Source organism: Ursus americanus, chromosome 18 (assembly GCF_024610735.1).
Source record: "Ursus americanus isolate L20-20 chromosome 18, mUrsAme1.1.p, whole genome shotgun sequence".
NCBI classification, from domain to species: Eukaryota; Metazoa; Chordata; class Mammalia; order Carnivora; family Ursidae; genus Ursus; species Ursus americanus.
In genome coordinates, this window is record NC_142144.1 from 23,150,049 (window position 1) to 23,170,204 (window position 20,156).

Sequence of the window (20,156 nt, forward strand, 5' to 3'; positions counted from 1 at the left end):
CCTCAGGGTGAGCGCTTGTTCGGTCAGTGGTAGCCTTGGGAGCCCAGCCCTCCTTCGCTGGGTGAATATTTCCAGAGCAGAATCTTCATTTGTGCCTTTGCCCGAGGCACCGAGTAGCTGCACACCGTGCGCCAGACCACCTGGTGATTTCAGGGTCCGTCCACTAAAGAGTCACAATGAGGGGCTTCGGTCAGGTGAGGTCCCCACCCTGTGTCAGGCAGTGTCCCATACTGCTCTCCCCTGGCCCCTCTGAGCTTGCTAGTAGTGCTTCATCTGTACGGGCAGAGAAGTCTCACCCACTTCTGCAAGCCCGTCGGAGTCCCTCCAGAGACGGTGGGCTCCGGGGTTGGACAGGCTGCTGGGTACTTAGGGAGTTGCTGTGACTGGAGGAGCTCAGACGTGTGCTGACTCATCAGTTGGTGGGATTTCTTGTGTTGAGCCGTGGTTTTCAAGGTGTGTTCCCGGGTCAGCTGGGAACTTGTTAGAAATGCAAATTCTCAGGCCTGATTCCAGACCTACGGCATCAGAATCTTGGGGGATGGGGCTCAACAGTGTGTGTTTTAGGGAGCCCTCTGGGTGATCCTGATGTGCACGCAAGGTCAAAAGCCAGTGTTGCAGACCCGTGCTTTCCAGAGTAGCCTGTGCACCCGTCACCTGGGCTTCTGGTGAAAAAGCAGGCTTGGCTTCAGTAGGTCTGGCGTGGAGCCTGAGATTGGGCATTATAAGCAAACTCCCCGGTGATGCCGAAGCTGGGGCACCCTTTGTGCGGCAGGGCATCAGAGAAGCCTCTGGAGCATTCCTTTATGGCCTGGGGTCTGCTCCCTGAGCTGCAGGGGTGGGGTCCAGGGTAGGGAGAGTGGATTTTTTCATTTGTGTCTTGGAGGCATGGGGCCCCCTGTGTCCTTGGGCCCTTCCCTCTGTGGGGTACTTGGCGAGAGCAACTAGCATACCGTGCGCTTTGGGCTTCAGGCTGGGACTGCTCAGGTGGCCGCTCCTCTTCTCTGAGCTACTGTCTTCCTCCTGGTTCTGGCTGACTTGCCGCAGTTGCTCCTGCAGCCTTGTCGCGCCCCCCCCCCCCACCCCCCGGCCGCCTCACTCCTTCCCTCTCCCTCCTGGCATATTTTCCCCCAGATTCTACATGTACTGAATTCTTGATTGGTCCTCTCCAGCACTGCAGACTCAGGAGTGCTGCTTGGACCCACCCTTAGCGAGAGCCTGCTCGAATGGATGTTTCCGAGCAGGTCCTCATTCCCTGCAGTTGCCTTTTATTGCAAATCTGGGCTCTACCACTTCACGGGGGAAACATCATCTGGGCCTCCTCGGGTAGGAGAAACAGTCGAGAGAAAGACAGGCATCACTGAGATAATGGTGTTTTGCCCAAGGGGGAGGGCATGAGGGTGATTCTTGGGGATTCTGGATGTACGTGTGGACACCGGGCGGGAGTTCAGCCCTCCTGGAAGGAGGGGGTTCTCCACGTGGGGATACGTGTGCTTCATAATCGTGCAAACTGCCTCTGGACCTGGTTGCAGCAATCACTGAAAGCATTCACTGTCTCCTGTTTCCTTCCCTTTTATGAACCTCGCAGCGGAGCTGGGGGAGTGCGAGCTTCCAGAACACACGCCAGAGCTTGTGTCTGAGTTTCGGTTCATTCCAAATCAGACAGAAGCGATGGAATTTGATATCTTCCAGAGATGGAAAGAGTGCAGGTACCGCCATGCTACCAGCTAGCATTCTGCTATGTTTATTTCGTGATCTGTAAGCGTGTGTCGGACTCTGATGTGCCGGCAGAATGGCTCTGGTTGAAGACTGTCAAACTGCAGCTCCAGCTCTTCACTGATCTCGCCCGTGCCTCTCAGTCCTGTTTTGCCAAAGGGCCCCACGACACCTGCCTCTCCTGAGATACTGAGATAACAGGCAGGAGCGCGCCGCGCTCCCGTTGCTCCCTGATGACAGAGCCTGGTCCTGATTGGCTCGTGGCTGCCGGGGACACCGCTGCTCGCCTGGCCTCCTAGAGAGAGTGACCAGGCTCTGCCTCGGTCTGTTCGCCCGCACACGGGCCTCTGTCCGTGGCCTGAACCTTCTAGAGTAAACCCTTTAGAGACCCTTACAGGGACACTGGTGTTTGAGACCGTGTGTTGTACAGCATTACATTTCAGGACGTGTGGTCACCACAGCTACATCCAGCCTTGTCGTTTATGGCTTGGCTCTTTGCTCCTTCTCCCCGGGGTCTCCCTCGGCGACAGTCTCACGCCTTTCTGCCCTCCCAGCCCCCTTCCTGAACTCTGCCTGCTCTGAGTCAGTCTTGGACTCAGAAATGGAGCCTAGTTTTCTCTTGTCCCTCAGTCCTTCTCAGGGGCCTGAGCGCTTTTTTTGAAACTGGAAAGTGATGCTAGCCCACTCTCGTACCACGTCAAAACAGGAGAGGAAGGTGTGGCCGGGGCGTTGCGGTGCCACATCCCGTGCACACCGCAGCCGGTCCTCGTGGGCAGCCAGTGGTGTGGCATTCCGGCCTCTTTACCCGGCGTGGGCATAGCCACGTCCATGCACACAAATTGTTGCCTTCCGTGTGCACATTACAAGCACTGCTGGCGGTCACCTTTCTAGTCGAGGGGCAGTCTGTCCATGGAGGTCTTCTCCTGTTCATCTACACCCTCATTCCTTTCATCGCTGCAGACCATCCCCTAGTGTGCTTGTGCCCTTCAGAATCCTGTGGGTGTACGAGCTGCAGTTTACATGTGTTTCCGTTGGTTTTTCTAAGGGGAAAGAGCCCTGCCCAGGCGGAACTGTCCTATCTGAATAAAGCGAAGTGGCTGGAAATGTATGGGGTAGACATGCACGTTGTCAGGGTAAGAACCGTGTGCGGTTAAGTGACGGGGTCTCTTGGGGTGCGCTGCGGCCAGGCCACGTGTAAACAGTGTGCCAACAAAGCAACGTGGCGAGGAAACTGTTTTGCATTCTGCTCTGTGACGACCTGTTAGAACCCTCTACCGATTGTCCCTTCGTTTATTTGTAGGGAAGAGATGGCTGTGAATATTCTCTTGGACTGACCCCGACAGGCATATTAATCTTTGAAGGAGCTAACAAAATAGGCTTATTCTTTTGGTAATTTAGTTTTGTCTAATATTAAAAATGTCTTTTCCTATCTTGTGGTGGAATTCTATGTGATGGATGATGACGGAGGGAGATTGGCAACACCCAGATTTGCTTGAAAAACACCCCCTGCTCTGCCTTTGTGGGTGTTTGGCACTCTGGCCCTGAAACTTCTGCATAAATCACGCTTGAATGAATGAATGATTTCTGTAGCACACCTAAGCTTAAAACGAGTAGAAAGGAAACTGCTGTTTGTGTAGATAGCCTTCCTGCCGATTGTACTTTTAAAGTGTTTTCTCTCTGCCCAGGCCTAAAATTACCAAAATGGATTTTAAAAAGAGCAAATTGACTCTGGTCGTGGTGGAGGACGACGATCAGGTAAGTCCGGCCCCGGCGTGCCGTCCTCGCTGCCGACAGGGCCTCCCCGAGGTCGCTGAGAGCCCCTGAGCCAGCGCCTCGCACTTCGCCTCTCAGGGCCGGGAGCAGGAGCACACGTTTGTGTTCCGGCTGGACAGCGCCAGGACGTGCAAGCACCTGTGGAAATGCGCCGTGGAGCATCACGCCTTTTTCCGACTGCGGACACCAGGAAACAGCAAATCCAGCAGATCGGACTTCATCCGCCTGGGGTCTCGCTTTAGATTCAGGTGGGCACTGGGGTTTTCGCGACGTGGATGCCCCGTTTCGACAGAGGGCGGCAGGGATGTTTCTCGTGAATGGAGCAACGTGTAGATCTGTGTCCGGGGGCTTGAGTCGGGCGTCCCGTCCCTGCTTCTTTCTTGGGATCTGACCTTCGGTTGAGTCCTAAGCTTTTTGAGCCTCCGCGTTCTCATGGATAAAAGTGGGACTAATGAGAGAATTGTCCATCGCGGACGTGTCGCTGGAACTATGCCGTCTAAAGCAGTAGACCCTAGCCACATGTGGCCGTTAAGATTAAGTAAGATTAAATGAATTTTTTTTTAAAGTTGTCTATTTATTTGAGAGAGAGTCCGTGTGTGAGAGATTTGGGGAGGGGCAGAGGGAAAGAGAATCTCAAGCGGACTTCCCGCTGAGCACGGAGCCCAACGTGGGGCTCGATCTCACGACCCATGAAATCATGACCTGAGTCAAAATCAAGAGTCAGACGCTCAATCGACTGAGCCACCCCAGTGCCCCAAGATTAATATTAAATAAATAATTTAAGCCTGGGTGGCTCAGTCAGTTAAGCATCTGCCTTTGGCTCAGGTCATGATCCTGGGGTCCTGGGATCGAGTCCTGCCTCAGGCTCCCTGCTCGACGGGGAGCCTGCTTCTCCCTCTCCCTCTGCCGTGCCACCCCCCCCCACTTGTACTCTCTCTCTGTCTCAAATAAATAAATAAATGCAATCTTTACAATGTAGTTCCTCTGTCTCACTAACCACGCTTTAAGTGCTCAGTGCACGTGAGGTCGACAGACTTAGAACATGAGGTGCTCTAGAGCTTTTCGTGGACCAATGTGTGATCCTCGCAGCAGATTTAAGGCCATAGGTCCTCTGATGATCCCCATTTTACAGATGAGGCAGGGGCTGAGGGGTTGCGTAATCTACCCAGAGTTCTAGCCAGTTAAGTGAGAGCTGAGACTCAACCCCAGACCATCAGGTCTTATACTTTAACCACTACCCTTGCCTTTCCTGCACCAACATCAAGAAGTTTGGTGATGGTAAAGAGTGCGAGCAGGTGTCCGTGTGTGTCCCAGTGACCCAGGGTGGGCTCAGTAAATATTTGAATCTGAAAAGACCCCGAAAACATGAAGAATTTAATTTTTCACGTCTTTTTACTTGTGACTGTAAGACCGTGTCTTTCAAAATACATAAAAATGCCCTGGAGGCCTAATGAAAATGAGGATTTAGGACCTCATCCGAGACCCCTGTAATCAGAATCGATGGGGTGCACGCACATGTGCGTTCAGGAACAAGGCTTGGGAATGCGCATTTTAAATGCCCTCCCCGGGTTGGTTTCTGAGGCTCGTTTACAGATCTGAGACTCGCTGTCATAAGCTCTAAAACTTCACCTGGTTCATAACCTCTACCCACACACGGCCTGTCCTTGAACTCTGTTGAATATGCCAAAAAATGCGCTCATTTCAGATTTATCTACTGTGCAAGGGATAGCGGTTGGGATGGTTGCCAAAGCGGCCTTTGCCATCCTGGGGGGAAACTCCGCCAGGATTTGGCCAGACCAGGCTCCCTTCTGCTGCTTGAGGAGAGGTGAAGAAGGAAGGGAGGTTGGAGATAAGGTTGCCCCTTGGAAGCATCTAGAGCAGGTGGCCAGTGGTCCCTTCCGTGTGAGAAATCGTCAGCCGAGCACGGCTGGAATACAGCAGCGATCAGATAAAAGCAGCACGCGTCCTGGAAAGGGCAGCGAGGCCGCACGGTGGTTGAAACCCAGAAAGCCTTGGTGAGAGAAGAGATGTTTCCCTTGGCATTGTAAGAAGGCCACGGTTGACTTAAGTGGTCATTGAGAACAGCATTTTAGAAGAGGTAAATGGCTATGTAATGTGTGTTATGAAAGGTTATTTTATTTGTGAATCATTGTTCTCTCTCGGTCAGATGTTCTGAGTACTTGGCCCTGTTTGGTTTGTGCAGCCAAGTGGCTGGTACCTAAATTGCAGGCTTTGTCTTTCAGTGGAAATATCTGCCCCTATGATACAGCTTGGATTTGGCAAAGCTTATATTTCCAAACGCGAGGCTAAATTTAGTGTGTGTCTTCACCAAATGAGTTCATGATAAGTTGAAATTTACATCGGAGCTCTTGAAAATAGAAGCGTGCTTCCAAATATGCATAATGTACTGATACTCTGATATTGGTAACATGCAATGAAATATTTACTTTCCAGCGGACGGACAGAATACCAAGCCACACATGGCGCCAGGTTACGAAGAACCAGCACCTTTGAGCGGAAGCCTAGTAAACGCTATCCATCCCGGAGACATTCGACATTCAAAGGTGGTGTGTTGTTCATTCTCCCTGGAATTTTACATTATAGTTTAGTGGGTTAAGCCCCATGGACCTTGGTAACGCAGTTCTTAAAGGAACTTTCTACGGTTCTGCTCTGCCATTCTGAAGCTTTTGACAAAATCCCGATGGGAGGAATTCTCTTGAGGGGAATCAGGCCACTTTTGCTGTCCACTGTCCTTAGTTTTTCCCATTCAATGTCATTCATTTTCTTCTCCCTCTTCTTCATACTTCTTTTCTTGTGCCTCTTGCTTCTGTTGGACCTGGGACCTTAGGAATATCTTGGTTACCACGTTTGCCTGTGGAAGATGATGCTGTGTCTTAGGAAAACAGTCCCTCCTCTCCTCCATTTTACAATTTCAAACGGGGACATTAGTCTCATGCTAACCAGAATTCTGTCCATGTAAAAGCAGATCCAGAACTTTTAAATCCTGGACTCAGGTCCCGAGGTCCATCCGAACACACATGCCCTTGAATTTAACCTGCCCCTCCCCCCCTTTCCAGAACCCCCTGAGCCTTGTCTGTCAGTTACAACTGTGGCCTCACGCGTGTTGAGGCCGGGTGCCCAATACAGGACCAGTCAGTGAATGAGCAAGTGGCTCGTTTAAACCCGGCCTCCACATCCCACCTCCCAGCTCTCCTCTGTCTGCGCTTGATTGTTCCTCCCTCCGGGACACCTAGTTTACCATTGAACTGTGGGCCCTTTCATGGCACGGCCTTTGTGCTCCCAACCCCCCAGGCCCTCCCCTACATATCACTTACTCCTAGCGGCCCTTCCATAGGTTTTCTTTGTATAACTCAGGGCTTAGTGGGCCTTTAGGGGACCCGCACCTTTACTTCCCCCCTTCTAGAATCGTCAACCTTGTGTTCCCCACTGTTTCCTGCCTTTTTGAACCAATGGGGCAATAGCACGCCAGCCAGAAGCTCTCTAAAGTCATTCTTGGCTGCTCTAATGGGGAAAAATGGCCAGAGCCCTGGAAATGTGGCCTCACCTCCAAGAAGGACCAGAGGGTGAGAGGACTGGGGGCATGCCCAGAGAAGGGTGATGATGGATGAAGGTGATTGATTGCAGGAACTGGGAGTGACAGGTGATGCGGTGGGGGAGAGAAGGAGGGCTGTGTTGCTTCCCTGTCAAGCCTTATGCCTGCTGTGGTCCTTTGGGTCAGTGCTGTCCAGAAACACTCCAAATAAGGAAGAGCTTCCTAATGGTGTTGTCCAAAGACAGAGCCATCTCAAGACTGCTGAGCTCCCAGGCCCCGGAGGCATGTGCAGGCACAAAGGGAAAGACTCCCTGGTATCACAGAGGGAGGAGGCGGTCTGTGACTTGACCCTTGACCCCATGGGTGGCTTTGGGGCTCTTCCAGACCACAGCTTCTCTGATTCTCCTCTGCTTTCCTTCCCAGTCTCTATCCTCTTTTCCTCTTTTGTTTTACTGGCATTTTCTCCAGCCAGAGTTCTGGCATCTCTGTGAAGCTTTTAATGATTGCCCACACTGCATCCTTTAAAGAACGAGGGCGAGTCTAGATACAGGAGTTCTAGCTCTGTCCATGGTCCCTTCCACAGACACACACCGCTGCTCCAGCCAGAAATGTCTGTCCTGAGCTCCCCGGTGCAGGCAGGCTCGTACTTCAGCCTTTCTCATCCCCTTATGCTGTCTTTGATTTTACACACCTCTCTGTCTCTGGGTCAAGACTGTGAGCTCCTTGACAACAAGAGTTGTCTCTGATCTCTGCATCTGAGCGCACCTGGCCCTGGGAGCACGCTCAACATTCGATGGGTGAATTGGAGGGCTTGGCCCACGGGAAAGGAGACTTTTCCTCCAGAAAGGAGAAGTAGCGAAGGTGAAGATTTTGCCTCCTGGGGTCAGGACCCCTCTGAGATCACAGAACTCTCCACCCTGGTCATTGTCATTGCGTGGTGAATAGTGATACAGCTCTCTAAGATGACATACCTTTCTCTTTTTCCTTTAAAGCAAGCAACCCGGTGATAGCGGCTCAGTTCTGGTAAGTGCCCCCAGACTCTGGGGTACAGCTCTTCTCTCTAATTATTGTCTTTATTTGCAATGTTGACTTTTTCCTTAATATAATTAAACCACAGAGTGAGTCATCTGATGATTTTTCCCCCCTTTTTCTGCTGCCTGGCTATACCATCCTCCTGGTTTTCAATAAGTACACAATAGAATGTTCCGAGACAGTTTTTTTTTTCCTTTTTAAAATGCAGCTGCTTTGTTTGCATAGCTTTGTGCTTTGGTTATGACAACGGTGGGCGATAAAGGTGAGAGGAGGGTGTGCGGCCCACTGTGCTGATGGCACGGCAGGCAGTGATGGGAAACAAAGGCTGAGCTCTTGAGCCAAAGCTCCACGAGAGCAAATGCTGGATCCACGGGGTGACGTGCAGGGTTTACAGTCATACAGCAGAGCAGCCCTTTACTAAACACCTTTATTGAATGTCCTGCAGACAAAAGAACATGTCACAAGGCTGAAACTCCGGCACAGGTGTGAGCAACCTTTTCCTGTAAAGTGCCAGATAGTAAATACTTTGGACCTTGGAGGCTATGCTATCTCTTTCGTGACTGCTCAGCTCTGTTGCGGGCACACAAAAGCAGCCGTAGACGGTGTGTAAATGAAAGAACACAGCTGTGTTCCAATAAAACTTCCCTCATAAATGCAGGTGGGCCAGGCTCGGCCCACGGGGTGTGATTTGCCAGCCACTTCCCCAGCACAGGTGTTCTTGATCTTTGCTGTACATGGAATCACCTGGTGAGACTTGAACCCCGCCCCCCCCCCAGCCACTCAGCCAGACCATGCCTCAGGCTAATTGCTTCCATTACGGAGAGGGGGACCCAGGCATCTGGTTTTTTAAAGCTCCTAGGTGATTCTGGTGTGTGGCCCGGGTGAGAACCACAATACCACCTCCCACAGACCTCTTTTTTGCTCTCTGAAACGGCTGTCATGCTAGAGGGTCACAGGCTGTAATTGTTTTGGCCCTGGTGTCCAAGCTCCAGCCACCGGTGGCCCAGTTGAGTTAGCTCCTGGGTCTTGCCCGGCACAGGTCTCGGGCGCTGTGGAGATCTCAGAGATGAGCACAGCTTGACTCTGCCAGGAATTCCAGACAGGTGGCAGGGCCCGGCGTGGTGGGGAGTGGGTAGCCGATGCCCTGGTGGGTGATGAGGATGCGGGCCGGGGGACCAGGAGGCCTCCGGCCTCTCCCCCAGCCTTGCTTCCATCCAGCTCTGCGGCCTTAGGCCTTCCTTCTGGGCCTCCTTTTTCTCATGGAAAACGAGGAGGTTGGGCAAGATCAGCGTTGGTCTTCACTTTTTTAGCCTTCGATGTTAGACCCCTGGAAGAATCCTTACCTGGAAGCCCAGCTTTGAGCACAGAACGAAAGTGGAGCTGCTCTGGGTGAAGCCAGGCAGAGAGGAGGAGGCTGGGCTGCCTGTTCACCTGCTCCCTCTCCCCCAGGCAGCCCCAAGACACCTGGCAGGGCCCCAGGGTGCTAGAGAACACGACTAGCCCATATATTGCACAGCTGGGAATGCGGCCTTCTGTCTCTGATTCCGGGCTCTGCCTGCAGCGCCATTCTGCTGGGGGGCAAGCGGGTGACTCTTGTGTCTGCGTTCACGTCTCAGCACCTGAAGAAGGGGCTCCAGAGTCCTGCCCCCTGAGGGAGGGAGGAGGTCACCGGGTTCCTTCATGGCTTCCTTGCAGGCCCGCAGGCACGCCCGTCTCTAGGATCCCCGTGGCAGGTAGCCTGCGCAAAGTAGTCACACCTTTCTGCACCTGTCAACGTGTCTTTGATTTCTCAAGGGCTTGCGAATTACAACATGTCTTTCCTTTGCTTTCTGAGGAAGTGACGGCTTTGTTTTTCCCTGGTAAAATTATATTTTCCTTTTAGCCTCTAGTGGAAATTATATATATAGGGGACCAAAACAAAAAAAATGCCCACTAGGGGAAAAAAACACAACACAGTAAATATACCCTTTAGGAACAAATGAACTAATAACCACTGTTTGCAGCTGTTCAGTTGCTCTTCACGGCCTGTGGGATCCCGGGGTGAGTAGGATTGCTGTGGGATCCAGGGCTGAAATTGTGCTCTGGGCTGCAGAGGTGATACCAGAAAAACAGCACCTTGCAGAACACTTACCCTTCCTGATGAAATCCAGCTAGAGGTGATTCTGGCCCCGAGCCTCTCTGTGCACTCGCCCTCTCTGAAAACTGGAACACAGAGCCATTTAGACCCCAAGCTAGACTCATAACAATGAAATGTTTCTCTCATTGTTGGAGAAGCAATAAACCTTGATTTCAAGCACACCACCCTAGCAACATAGCCCAACGATTGTGCCGGGTTTGTGGTTTTCCTGGTAGATGCCAACCTTGCGTATGAAACATTGCATTTTATGTGTGAAGCCAGCCTGCTCCGCCCGTGTATATATCTCTTTTTAATTTTTTTTTTTTTTTTGCCAGAATAGTTATACTTAAGAGTCCATCAAAATAGAATCACGCATGTGGAGCCTGGACCATTTTTGCAGCCCCTCAGGGAGCCTACTTGGCTTTGTGGAAAGTACATGGGCTTTGGGATGGAGCACATGTCCCTTCCAGTCCTGGCCCTGCCACGGTCTAGCTGGCTGGCCCTGAGCAGGTTTCCTCACTTCTCTGTTAGGCAACCTTTCCTTTATCTGTAAAATAAGGTGGTACCAGTTATTGACCTCATAGCCTTGTCGTGTGGGTTAAATAGTAACAGATGTGAAGTTCCCAGTACAGAGCCTTAAATGGAATGAGCGAGCGTTCCCAAGCGAGCGGTGGCCAGAACGCAGCACTGTTGGTAGCCGAGGGACCCAAAGCGGTAGTTGCCCAGGAGTGGCTGGTAGCTCTCCCTGAAGTTGGAGAAAGCTCTGGCTGGCCACCCAGCAGTGCCCGCGCAGACCTGGGACGGGAGCTAAAATTACTTGGTTTGTCACCGAAACATGACATCATGAGTGGGATTCTGGAATATTGCCTTGTGTGTCTATCTGTGAGCTCGAAAGTGCCGAACGGAAGTTGCTGTTTGGTTGCCTTGGTTATATGTTCATTTAAACAGCTAATAACCAAAAAAGAAATGGTGTTCGTGGAGGTTCCTAACAGGGTTGGTAGGATTTGTCGATGATTGTTAAATAAATCACTAATAATGCCACTTTACAACCTGTTACGTTACGATTTTTCCCTTCTTTTCTTTAGCTCTAAAACAAATCCCGAAGTCCATAATTACCAGGTGAGATACTGCTTTTAAAGATTTTCATTAATACTTCTTAAAGTTTCAAAATTTTCTACATTCAAGCAGTCATTATGCTTATAGTCAAATTTCGAAGAAACAATAGCAAAACGTTTTTTGTTGGTTGGCGGGTGGCAGGGGTGTTGTTTTTATTTTTTTGAGAAAACAGTAAGAGGAGAGCCTTTTTCCGTGACCCCTGGTCCCTCTTGGTCATTTCAGCTGGGCCTTTTTTTTTTTTTCACATTGTCAGATGGTCAACAGCAGGGACATATATTTAAGTTTCTGGGTGGTCAAATACAACCTCTTAGGGGCACTCAAGTGAGACCGTGTTTTGTCAGTGTGTTCTCGGCCTCGGGAACATGAGCCCTGAGATGTGCCTCCGGGAAAGGATGTCTTAGTCACATGTTTGGGGAATGGTGTGTCCTTCATTCCCCTTTTTGGATCCTACAGTGCCCCTTCGGGTGTCAAAAGCACTGAGAAATCCTGCAAAAAAGACACGATTTATTTATATATTTTTTAAGCCATCGTTTCCCCAAATCATTTGACTATTGAACAATCCCTCCCTATTAGAAAAACAACAACAACAACAACAACTAGCCTCTCACCTCCCTGCCTACCTGTTTTTTGGATAGTGTAATCTGTTAACATCAGTGGAGCATTGGTTTCTAGAACCTCCTTCGTAGGGCACTGTGCCAGGCCTCTTGAGCCTGCAGAAGGAGCACAGAGAGAGGTTTCCCTGGCTGGTGTTCTGCTCTTCTACTGGGTGGCCAAGCAGGGCCCCCACCCCCTGCCTGCCCACCCACCAGTACCTGGGGGTGGCTCTTATTGGCCATTCACGGCCTTCTGCAACCTGGCTCCAACCTGCTTTTCTACAGTTACTCCCCCCCCTCCTTCTAGCTCCTCATCACACATCATGTGTTCAGCTCTCAGAGAATCACATAATCATTGCCCCATAATTTCTTCCTGCTGTTCCTTTGTCTGTGTTTCCCTGCCTGAAATTCCCTTACCTCTCTGTGCATTAAAATATGCTCCAGAGCCCCCTCAGAAGCCACCTCGTCCATCAGGGCCTTCTCCCATCCTCTTGATTGATAATCACTGACACCAGCGGTCCTCAGTCCTGCAGCTGCACAGTAAAACCATCTGGCAGGGGCGCCTGGGGGACTCAGCTGGTTAAGCATCTGCCTTCGGCCCAGGTCATGATCCCAGGGTCCTGGGATCGAGTCCCGCATCGGGCTCTGTGATCAGCAGGGAGCCTGCCTCTTCCTCTGCCTGCCATTCCCCCTGCTTGTGCTCTCTCTCTCTCTGTCAAATAAATAAAGTCTTTAAAAAGAAAGAAAGAAAGAAAAAGAAAAAATAAAGAAAGTAAAACCATCTGGCAGGCTTTAAAAACATAACTGGTTATTGAATCAGAAGCTCTAAGATGGTTTGGGTGTCGGACAGCTTCTGAGCACCTGAGGTGGTTCTGAGGAGCAGCTGGGGACAGTGCGGGACAATGTGTCCCTCACCGGGTTCCTGCTTAGAGGCAGCATCTGTGTCTGATGACCTCCTCACTTGGGGCCGTATTTCTTGTGCTGGGTGCGTTCGGTCCCAGGACACTACTGTCCTGTCAGCAGTCTGGTTTTGAATGTCCCGTGTAAGAAGCTACTCCAAAGGCGCTCTCCTGGGAGCATTATTCTGGTTAGTGTCTTTCTCGATCTTTCGTTACTGCAGATATTAATTCCTTAGATGGGGGTGGGGTCCCAGTGTATGTGATCTTGACAAGCTCTCCGAGGTATGTTTCGGAAGAATTTTGTGATACCATCTTCTGTACGTGACATCGTATTCCTAATGTGCAGAACTTGGACGTGACTTCTGAGTTTGGGGGAATAACATGCAAAAAGTGCTTGGAACCTGGTAGGGGTACAGCCAAGTTTCCCAATCTCGATGCCTTCTTTAGGTTCTTGAATCTTCTCGGTCACAGGTTGGCTTTTTGGTTTGGAGGGATTTTCAGGTGTGAGGGGCTAGCTGGGGGGGGGGGGGGAAGAGCTGTGGATGGGTGGTCCCTGCTTGAAGGCATGGAAAAAAATGAAAATAAAGCAAAGCCTTCCCTGCCCAGAGAGAACATAGAGACAGTTGTCCGTTGGACTCCAGGCACGAAGACTGTTACCTAGATGTTGTTCTTCTCATAACAACTTTGGCAACCCCTGGTCCTCTACCCCTTGCCCGTCTTAGAGGTTCTGTGTTGCTCTGTTGAGGTTTGGGAGTGAGTTGACTAGGAAGAGAACGTCCTGAGAAGTGGCCTAATCGGTAAGCATCTGAGTGCTGAGAAGGGTTTTCGGGATGATGGGCTTGCAGCTTCCATCTTCCTGCGAGCTCAGCCAGCGGCAGAAAGGATGGATTGCTGCGGTTTTGATAAGGATGCTGTTGACGTTCGGGGAGGGGACAGTTCTTCACTGTGGGACTGTCCCGAGAGTTATAGGATGTTTAGCTTCCCTCTTTCTGCCTGGTAGTTAAAGGTAATCCTGTAGTCACCGTGACAAGCAAAAGTGCACATATATATTTCCAATTGTCCCCAGGGGAACAGAACTGCCCTGGAGAGAACCATCTGGGTTAACATTTAAAAATGCTCCTTGACAGCTTTAGAGTGCGAATAAATTTCCAAAGGAGACATAAGGAAGCTTTGGGAATATTCTTCCAGGTCTTTATGGATGAGGTACCCACCTTGCACTAATGAATCTGATTCGATTGTGTTTGAAGACAAAGAGTAGAACAGAAGTTCCGTTTCTATTCTGGATTATTCCCTTCTGCTGGAGATCCAAATGGTGGAGCCTTATCTGGGGACTCGTTGTGTGACCAAAACCCTTGAAGCATTTCAGCTCTGGGCAAATCATCTAAACTCTAGGTCTCTGTCTCCCTGAGAGAGGTCTGCTTTCACATTTGGCTCCTGAGATCTTTTCTCCAGATCCTTTTTCCTCTAGCATGTCATTTTGGGGGCTGCACACTTCGCTTGCTGACAGGTATCTTTGAAGGAAAGAGGCCACTAGAAGACAGAATAGGCAGGGAGGGAGGGTATCTTGATTCCTGAAAACTGAATGAACAGAATTACTGAGAATTTTCCATAATACAGAACAGGTTTCTGCTTATTAACCAAAACAGCAGGGGAAGGAGAAGAAGGGGAAGAAATAATTAAAAGAATAATGGTGGCAAGACTGTAGTGACTGTAGTGGAGGGTCTAATGTGCCCCACAGAAAGTTTAGCCCTGAGAAGCCCCCGTGACTTCTGGCCATGTCTGGGGCCGCCGCCTGCTGCAGGCCAGAGGTGGACAGACAGCCCTGCTACCCAGCCAGGCCCGCCTTGTCTTCACCTCTGGTCCTTTTGTGAGTCACCAGTCTGGATCTATTTTCCTATCTTTAAATGGACTGATTCCTTCCTTCCTTCCTCCCTTCCTTCCTTCTTCCTTCCTTCCTTCCTTCCTTCCTTCCTTCCTTCCTTCCTTCCTTCCTTCCTTCCTTCCTTCCTTCCTTCCCTCCCTCCCTCCCTCCCTCCCTCCCTCCCTCCCTCCGTGTTATCAGGATAATAAGTGCTCTGGGTGGTTTGGGGTTTTGTTTGGTTTTGATGGCGACCGGCTGGGGGCTGAGGTTTGGTACTGGGTTTTGGATCATAGTTTAGAAAGTTATTCTTGCTCTTTAAACAAGGGAGAAAGAGACCGCCCACAGTCCTGTTGCCTTGGTATCCCTGTCCAGTTCTCTTGTGTTTGCAGATGTCACTGTTACGCACAGTTGTTGTCATTGCCAGCGATGAAAAATCGTTTCTGAACAAAGAAATTACTTACCATTCTCCCCGTATCTTGGGTGTCTTCCGTCTGTTCTTTTGGGGGAGATGGATATTGCCTGTTCTGGGCGCTCTAGGGGACCCTTTCCGGGCAGATGCCTTGCCTTCCCCAGCCCCCCAGCCTTTGTCGTGGGGAAACGTGATCGTCCTGGGAAGCCACCTCCCAGGCAGGGTTTAGTTAGAGCCTTCCATTCACAGCCCTGGGCCCCTGAGCTGGATGCCAGTGAAAAGAGAAAGTAAATGAAGACCATTGAAATCAAAAGGTCATCGAATAATCGAGTTTGGTATTTCATTTCTAGCCTCAGTACCATCCCAGTATCCACCCCAGCCAGCCTCGGTGGCACCCTCACTCTCCAAATGTAAGGTAAGTGCTTGAGCTCACAGAGCTATACTTTCTTGAAAGTTCTCCCTTTGTCTGGAAAAACTTGGATTCTACCTGCTTTTGAATCGAAAATCTGCGTCAGAAACTGCTGTTAAGAGTTGCGTGTCACGGCAGAGATGAATCATTGGCCAAGCAAAGGAAGCCAGTGATGAGTCTGGATTTACCAAAGTTGTGCTTTTTGAAATAAAAATGAATTGGGTTTTGTTTTTTGGGTTTTGTTTTGTTTTGTTTTGTTTTTAGGCATTCTAACCTCAGATATTTTTGGTTTGGTTTTGTGTTAGAAATGTTACTTAAAATTTCTAAGTAACATTTTCCTGTCCCAAGAATTCAGTTACTAAAAATGTGCCTCAAGCTTGGGGATTTTTGTTGTGGGTTTTTTGAAAGGACTTTTTTCAGGGGTGGGGTAGGGGGTTGTTGGGGGTTTTTTGTTTTTCGTTTTGTTTTGTTTTTTGTGACAGTAGATCTTTTTTCTAAACTCAGGGGTCAGTAAACTTTCTCTGTTATGAGCCAGATAACCAGTACTTTCAGCGTTGTGGTCTCTGTCACAACTCCTCAACTCTGCCGTTGTGGCTCAAAAGCAGCCAGAGACAACCCAAAGTGAATGGGCGGGGCTGCGTTCCGATAAAACTTATTTATGAAAACGGACGGTGAGTGGGATCCAGCCTGCGGGCCGTGTTTCCTCACCTCTGCCCTAACCCACCACAGTCCTTTCCAAGTGAACTGGCACCTGCCTTGCTGGGTTTTTCATTAGGCTTGAGAGTGTTTTGATGCCAGCTTTGTAAAGGCAAACGTTCCTTTTCAGATTTGAATTTTAGATCAGGCTTAATTGGTGTTTATGTGTGAAGCGCTTTCTGTTGGTGAATTCACTTTGCATAAAGTTATTTCTCGTGAGGTTGCTTGCCTTGCTGCTTGGGAAAGGACGGAGAGAATGGAGTGATGAAAATAAGTCCATGTGGAGCAAGGCAAAGGAGAGCAATTAGTTCTTGATGGTTCTTGCCACTTTTGTTGGGGGACTTTGGAGGAGGCCCACATTGCAGTTTTACCAACAGCACTTGATACTCGGGGAACTTTTAAAAGCTAGTCAGCCCAGCGGAGTAATAATGAAATGTTTCTGTATTGCAAAGGCAGTTTCTCTTCCAGACATAAGAAAACGGGAGAGATTTCTAGAAACGCTATTTTTAGTAACCTATTTTTACAGAATTTTAGACTTCTTTGTGCCTATTTTACCACATCGGGTTCCTCCTGAGGCACGACCTTGCCCAGCAGCTCGCAGAGGGGAGTCTGTGGGAGGCCACGACAGGGTCCTCTCCGGGCGGCACTGGCCTCCCCTGCAAGCTTGCTGATGCCTATTCTTTGCCCCAACCCAACCCTGCTGGATCGGTGTCTGGGGAGAGGGCCCAGCCAGCATTCTGTGTTTATCAGGCTCTCCAGAGTTAGAGGAGCACTGCCTGAGGTACCTACCCCAGGAAAAGAGACTTCCTTGGCCCAGCACTCCCGGCAAACGCTGCCTAAGCCGTTCACAGCGCCCATTAGCAATGCGCTCACAGCCCTGAGAGGTGCCTGGTCAAGGACCCCTTTCCACCTGACTTTCCCCAGACTGACTTGCTCATCAGCGTGCCCTTTGAGAAATGATGGTATGGCCGTGGAGCGGGCTTCTCTCGACTTGGACGTTGATAGATAACCTGCATTCTGAATTTTGAAAATACTGTAGAAAATCCATTCGTTTCCATCCCCATTCACATGGCTCTTGGTTTCTCCTGCCCACCTCCCTCACGCTTGTGTTGTTTCACTCACATTTCTGAATTTTCTTCCATCCCTCCCGCTAACCATTCACTCTGCCAACAAAACAGGCCATGCTTTCAGGATGACAGGCCGCTGCACTGGGGAACATCGGCCAGTGAAGGTGGCAGCCATTCCGATTATGTCCACGACCAGAACCAGAAGAACTTAGGAGGAATGCAAAGTATGGTGTATCGAGATAAACTCATGACTGCACTTTGAGAGACTGAAGCACCTCACCTCCATTCATCATCATAGTGTCCTTACATCCCATGAAAAGTGTCTCGGCATCACATAGATGTGTTTGCACAGGTGTCTTTGCGGAATAGTTCTAAGAGGTGTTCCCGGCGTCCGTGTAAATATTTGCAAACAAGCACAATCACTAGTCATAGTTTACTGTTGACTGCATTCTCAATGAAATGAAGGTAGTTAAAGGCTCAGGAATCATTTTAATATTCTGATTTTAAAATTGGAGTAAAAGTCCGAGTTCATCGTATTGCTATATACTTGATATTTCTTTGTTATTTAATGAACGGGACCAAATAACACCAGAAGAACATGGGAAGATAGCTCTGCGGAGAGCCCCGCACAGTCCTGGGGTGAGGAGGAGGCCGCCAGGGCCCAGCCCCGGCCACTTTCAGAGAACGGACAAGCCCCTTCTCCTCTGTTGTCCTCCTTTGCCCGTCCGAAAAGAGCGGGTTGGACTAAATGATCGCCAAGCTCCTTCCAGCTCTACAGTTCTGTGATCTATGAAAAGCTAATATTTTAGTCTGAGGATCTAACATTCCAATGAAATTTTTCAGAGGAAAACTGCAAAATTCCCTTCTCTAACAGAGGGTTACCCCTTTCGGAAGCTGAATAAAGTAAATAACCGGTTAGGTGGGACGTGCATACGGGGAGGCTTGGAATTTCCTATCTTGAAGCAGTCTAGCCACTTTGAATCTTAGCAGTTTTACTGATCACAAATTGCATAGCATCCATTTTGATAGAACTTGCTGCTCAAGAACGAGAATAATTTTTTAAATTATTGATTGGTGCTGCTAACTTGCATGATTTCAGAAGACATAATTATGAATACACACTGTCAGAATTTATAGAACTTGAGGCTTGGTTTTTACCCTGGACTTCACTCTTCTAAAAAGCGACATGCAACCCAAGATCCACTTATGGCTCAAAGTGTCTAGGATTTTAACGACGCTGTGCGAAAGCATCCTGTGGAGTAGGATGAGGTGGGGGTCGTGCAGTCATTTCGTAGTCCCAGCTAATCAGTGTGTTGTCTTCCAGGGTAGAGCTCGAACCCAAGTATTTATTTCCCCCCATTTCAAGCCACAGGTCAAACATTTTTTTTCTCTTGATAGACCTGAGATATTTTTCACTAGTATTTTTGTGAAAACAATTCTTAAACGCCATTTTCATACGTGTAATTGTAATTTGGCCCATTTTAAGCCTTTTTAAAAAAAATGTATTGACATTTCTTGAGATATTTTACTGCTAGTTGGTTACCACAAAAATCTGTCCAGAAGGAGGGACTCAGCTGCATGCCCTGCACAGTGGAGCCAGTCCCCTATAAACTCGTCCTGAGATATCTGTCTACAGGTGTATTCCGTTTTAGCAGATGTTAGATCCTCAGTGTTTGTGCTGCATACAAATAAACGTGTTCCGAATCTTTTAATCTTACTGAGACATTTTTACAAATGTGTTTCCAAGGAATAAAGATTATTCTTGCTTTTTTTGGACTCCATCTTCATTTACGTTGTGCAGAAGGGTCATGTGCGGATGGTGTAGGCCACGGGGCAGTGAGCGTTCAGAAGTCTGAAGGTGAGCGTTCCGTTAGGTGACGTGGAGCAAGTTCATCTTTGAATGAGGCTACTCTTGGGAAGAGTAGCTCTGGTAGGCACAGTGGCTGAAGCATTTCTTCATCTGGTGCATCTGTGGTGAAGGTTCTAGTCCCTGGTCATAGGCACCGAGCAGAGTGAAGTGGTGGCAGAGTGGGTTTCCCCCCTTACAGTCCTATGCTGAGGGTGTGGCTGTTTGTCCTGGCCGCTGCTGCTGTTCCTGGTGGAAAGACGTCCAAACCTGTGTCTGTGGCCTCCTGGAGACTGTATACACTAATACCCTCTAATAAATACCTTTCTGCTTAAAATAACTTGAGTGGATTCAGTTGTCTGCAACCAAGAAGTCTAACCAGGATTCATCCTTATGACCTTCTCGTTGTTAAATGACGTGTATGCTTTTCATCCGTCAGCTTAGTGGGCCTTTCTCTACTGCATTTGACGGTGGTGGTCACTCACTCACGGCTTCTTGGAACTCTGTGCCCTTGGTTTCTGCGATATCTGGCTCTCCAGCACTTTGACTTTTTCCTCAGTCTTTGGAACAGCCTCTCCGTCTGTCTTCCTATTAAATGTTGGTGTTTTCCAGGGGTCCTTCCTCTGCCCACTGCCTTTCTCACCATCACAGCCGATTCTGGGTCTTCTCCTGCTGGCGCCATTTTATGGCTGTTGACCCTGAAGTCATTTTTGCTAATCCAGATCACGCCATTGAGTTTTTAGACTGACACTTCAACCCGTGTATCCCATGTACACCTCAAAGTCATGTCAAAAAATCAGATTCATCATCTTTTACTGGAGAAAAAAGAAGAGACTTCCGCCTGATTCTCTCTCCTCTCCCCACAAGAAAAATGTATACACACACCAGCCGTCGCTCTTCCCCCTGTTGCCACCCGTATCCAGACAGTCCCCAGGGCTTTGTCAACCCTGATCTTGCAGCAGCATCGTCTCTGCCTCAGAGGTGCTCTTCCTGGTCTCCTTGACTCCAGGTTCCTGCCGAGCTCATGGTCCTCACAGTCGTTCTGATGATTGACATCTGCCGGGGTTCTCCAG

General features: G+C 49.5%; 1 protein-coding gene across 4 annotated transcripts in view; it reads left to right on the forward strand.

The window, feature by feature from the left end:
• Positions 1-20,156, forward strand: part of EPB41L4B (erythrocyte membrane protein band 4.1 like 4B) — a 124,920-nt gene that overhangs the window by 54,991 nt on the left and 49,773 nt on the right. For 3 of the 4 annotated variants that reach the window (XM_087869491.1, XM_045780221.2, XM_045780220.2), the window contains exons 7-15: positions 1,586-1,706; positions 2,759-2,846; positions 3,014-3,102; positions 3,399-3,468; positions 3,565-3,734; positions 5,941-6,050; positions 8,032-8,062; positions 11,273-11,306; positions 15,416-15,480. In XM_087869491.1, the coding sequence (XP_087725617.1) occupies positions 1,586-1,706; positions 2,759-2,846; positions 3,014-3,102; positions 3,399-3,468; positions 3,565-3,734; positions 5,941-6,050; positions 8,032-8,062; positions 11,273-11,306; positions 15,416-15,480 (778 nt within the window). Of the gene's footprint in view, positions 1-1,585; positions 1,707-2,758; positions 2,847-3,013; positions 3,103-3,398; positions 3,469-3,564; positions 3,735-5,940; positions 6,051-8,031; positions 8,063-11,272; positions 11,307-15,415; positions 15,481-17,348; positions 19,008-20,156 lie in introns of those variants that run through there. The other variant, XM_045780222.2, reaches the window with a different exon arrangement.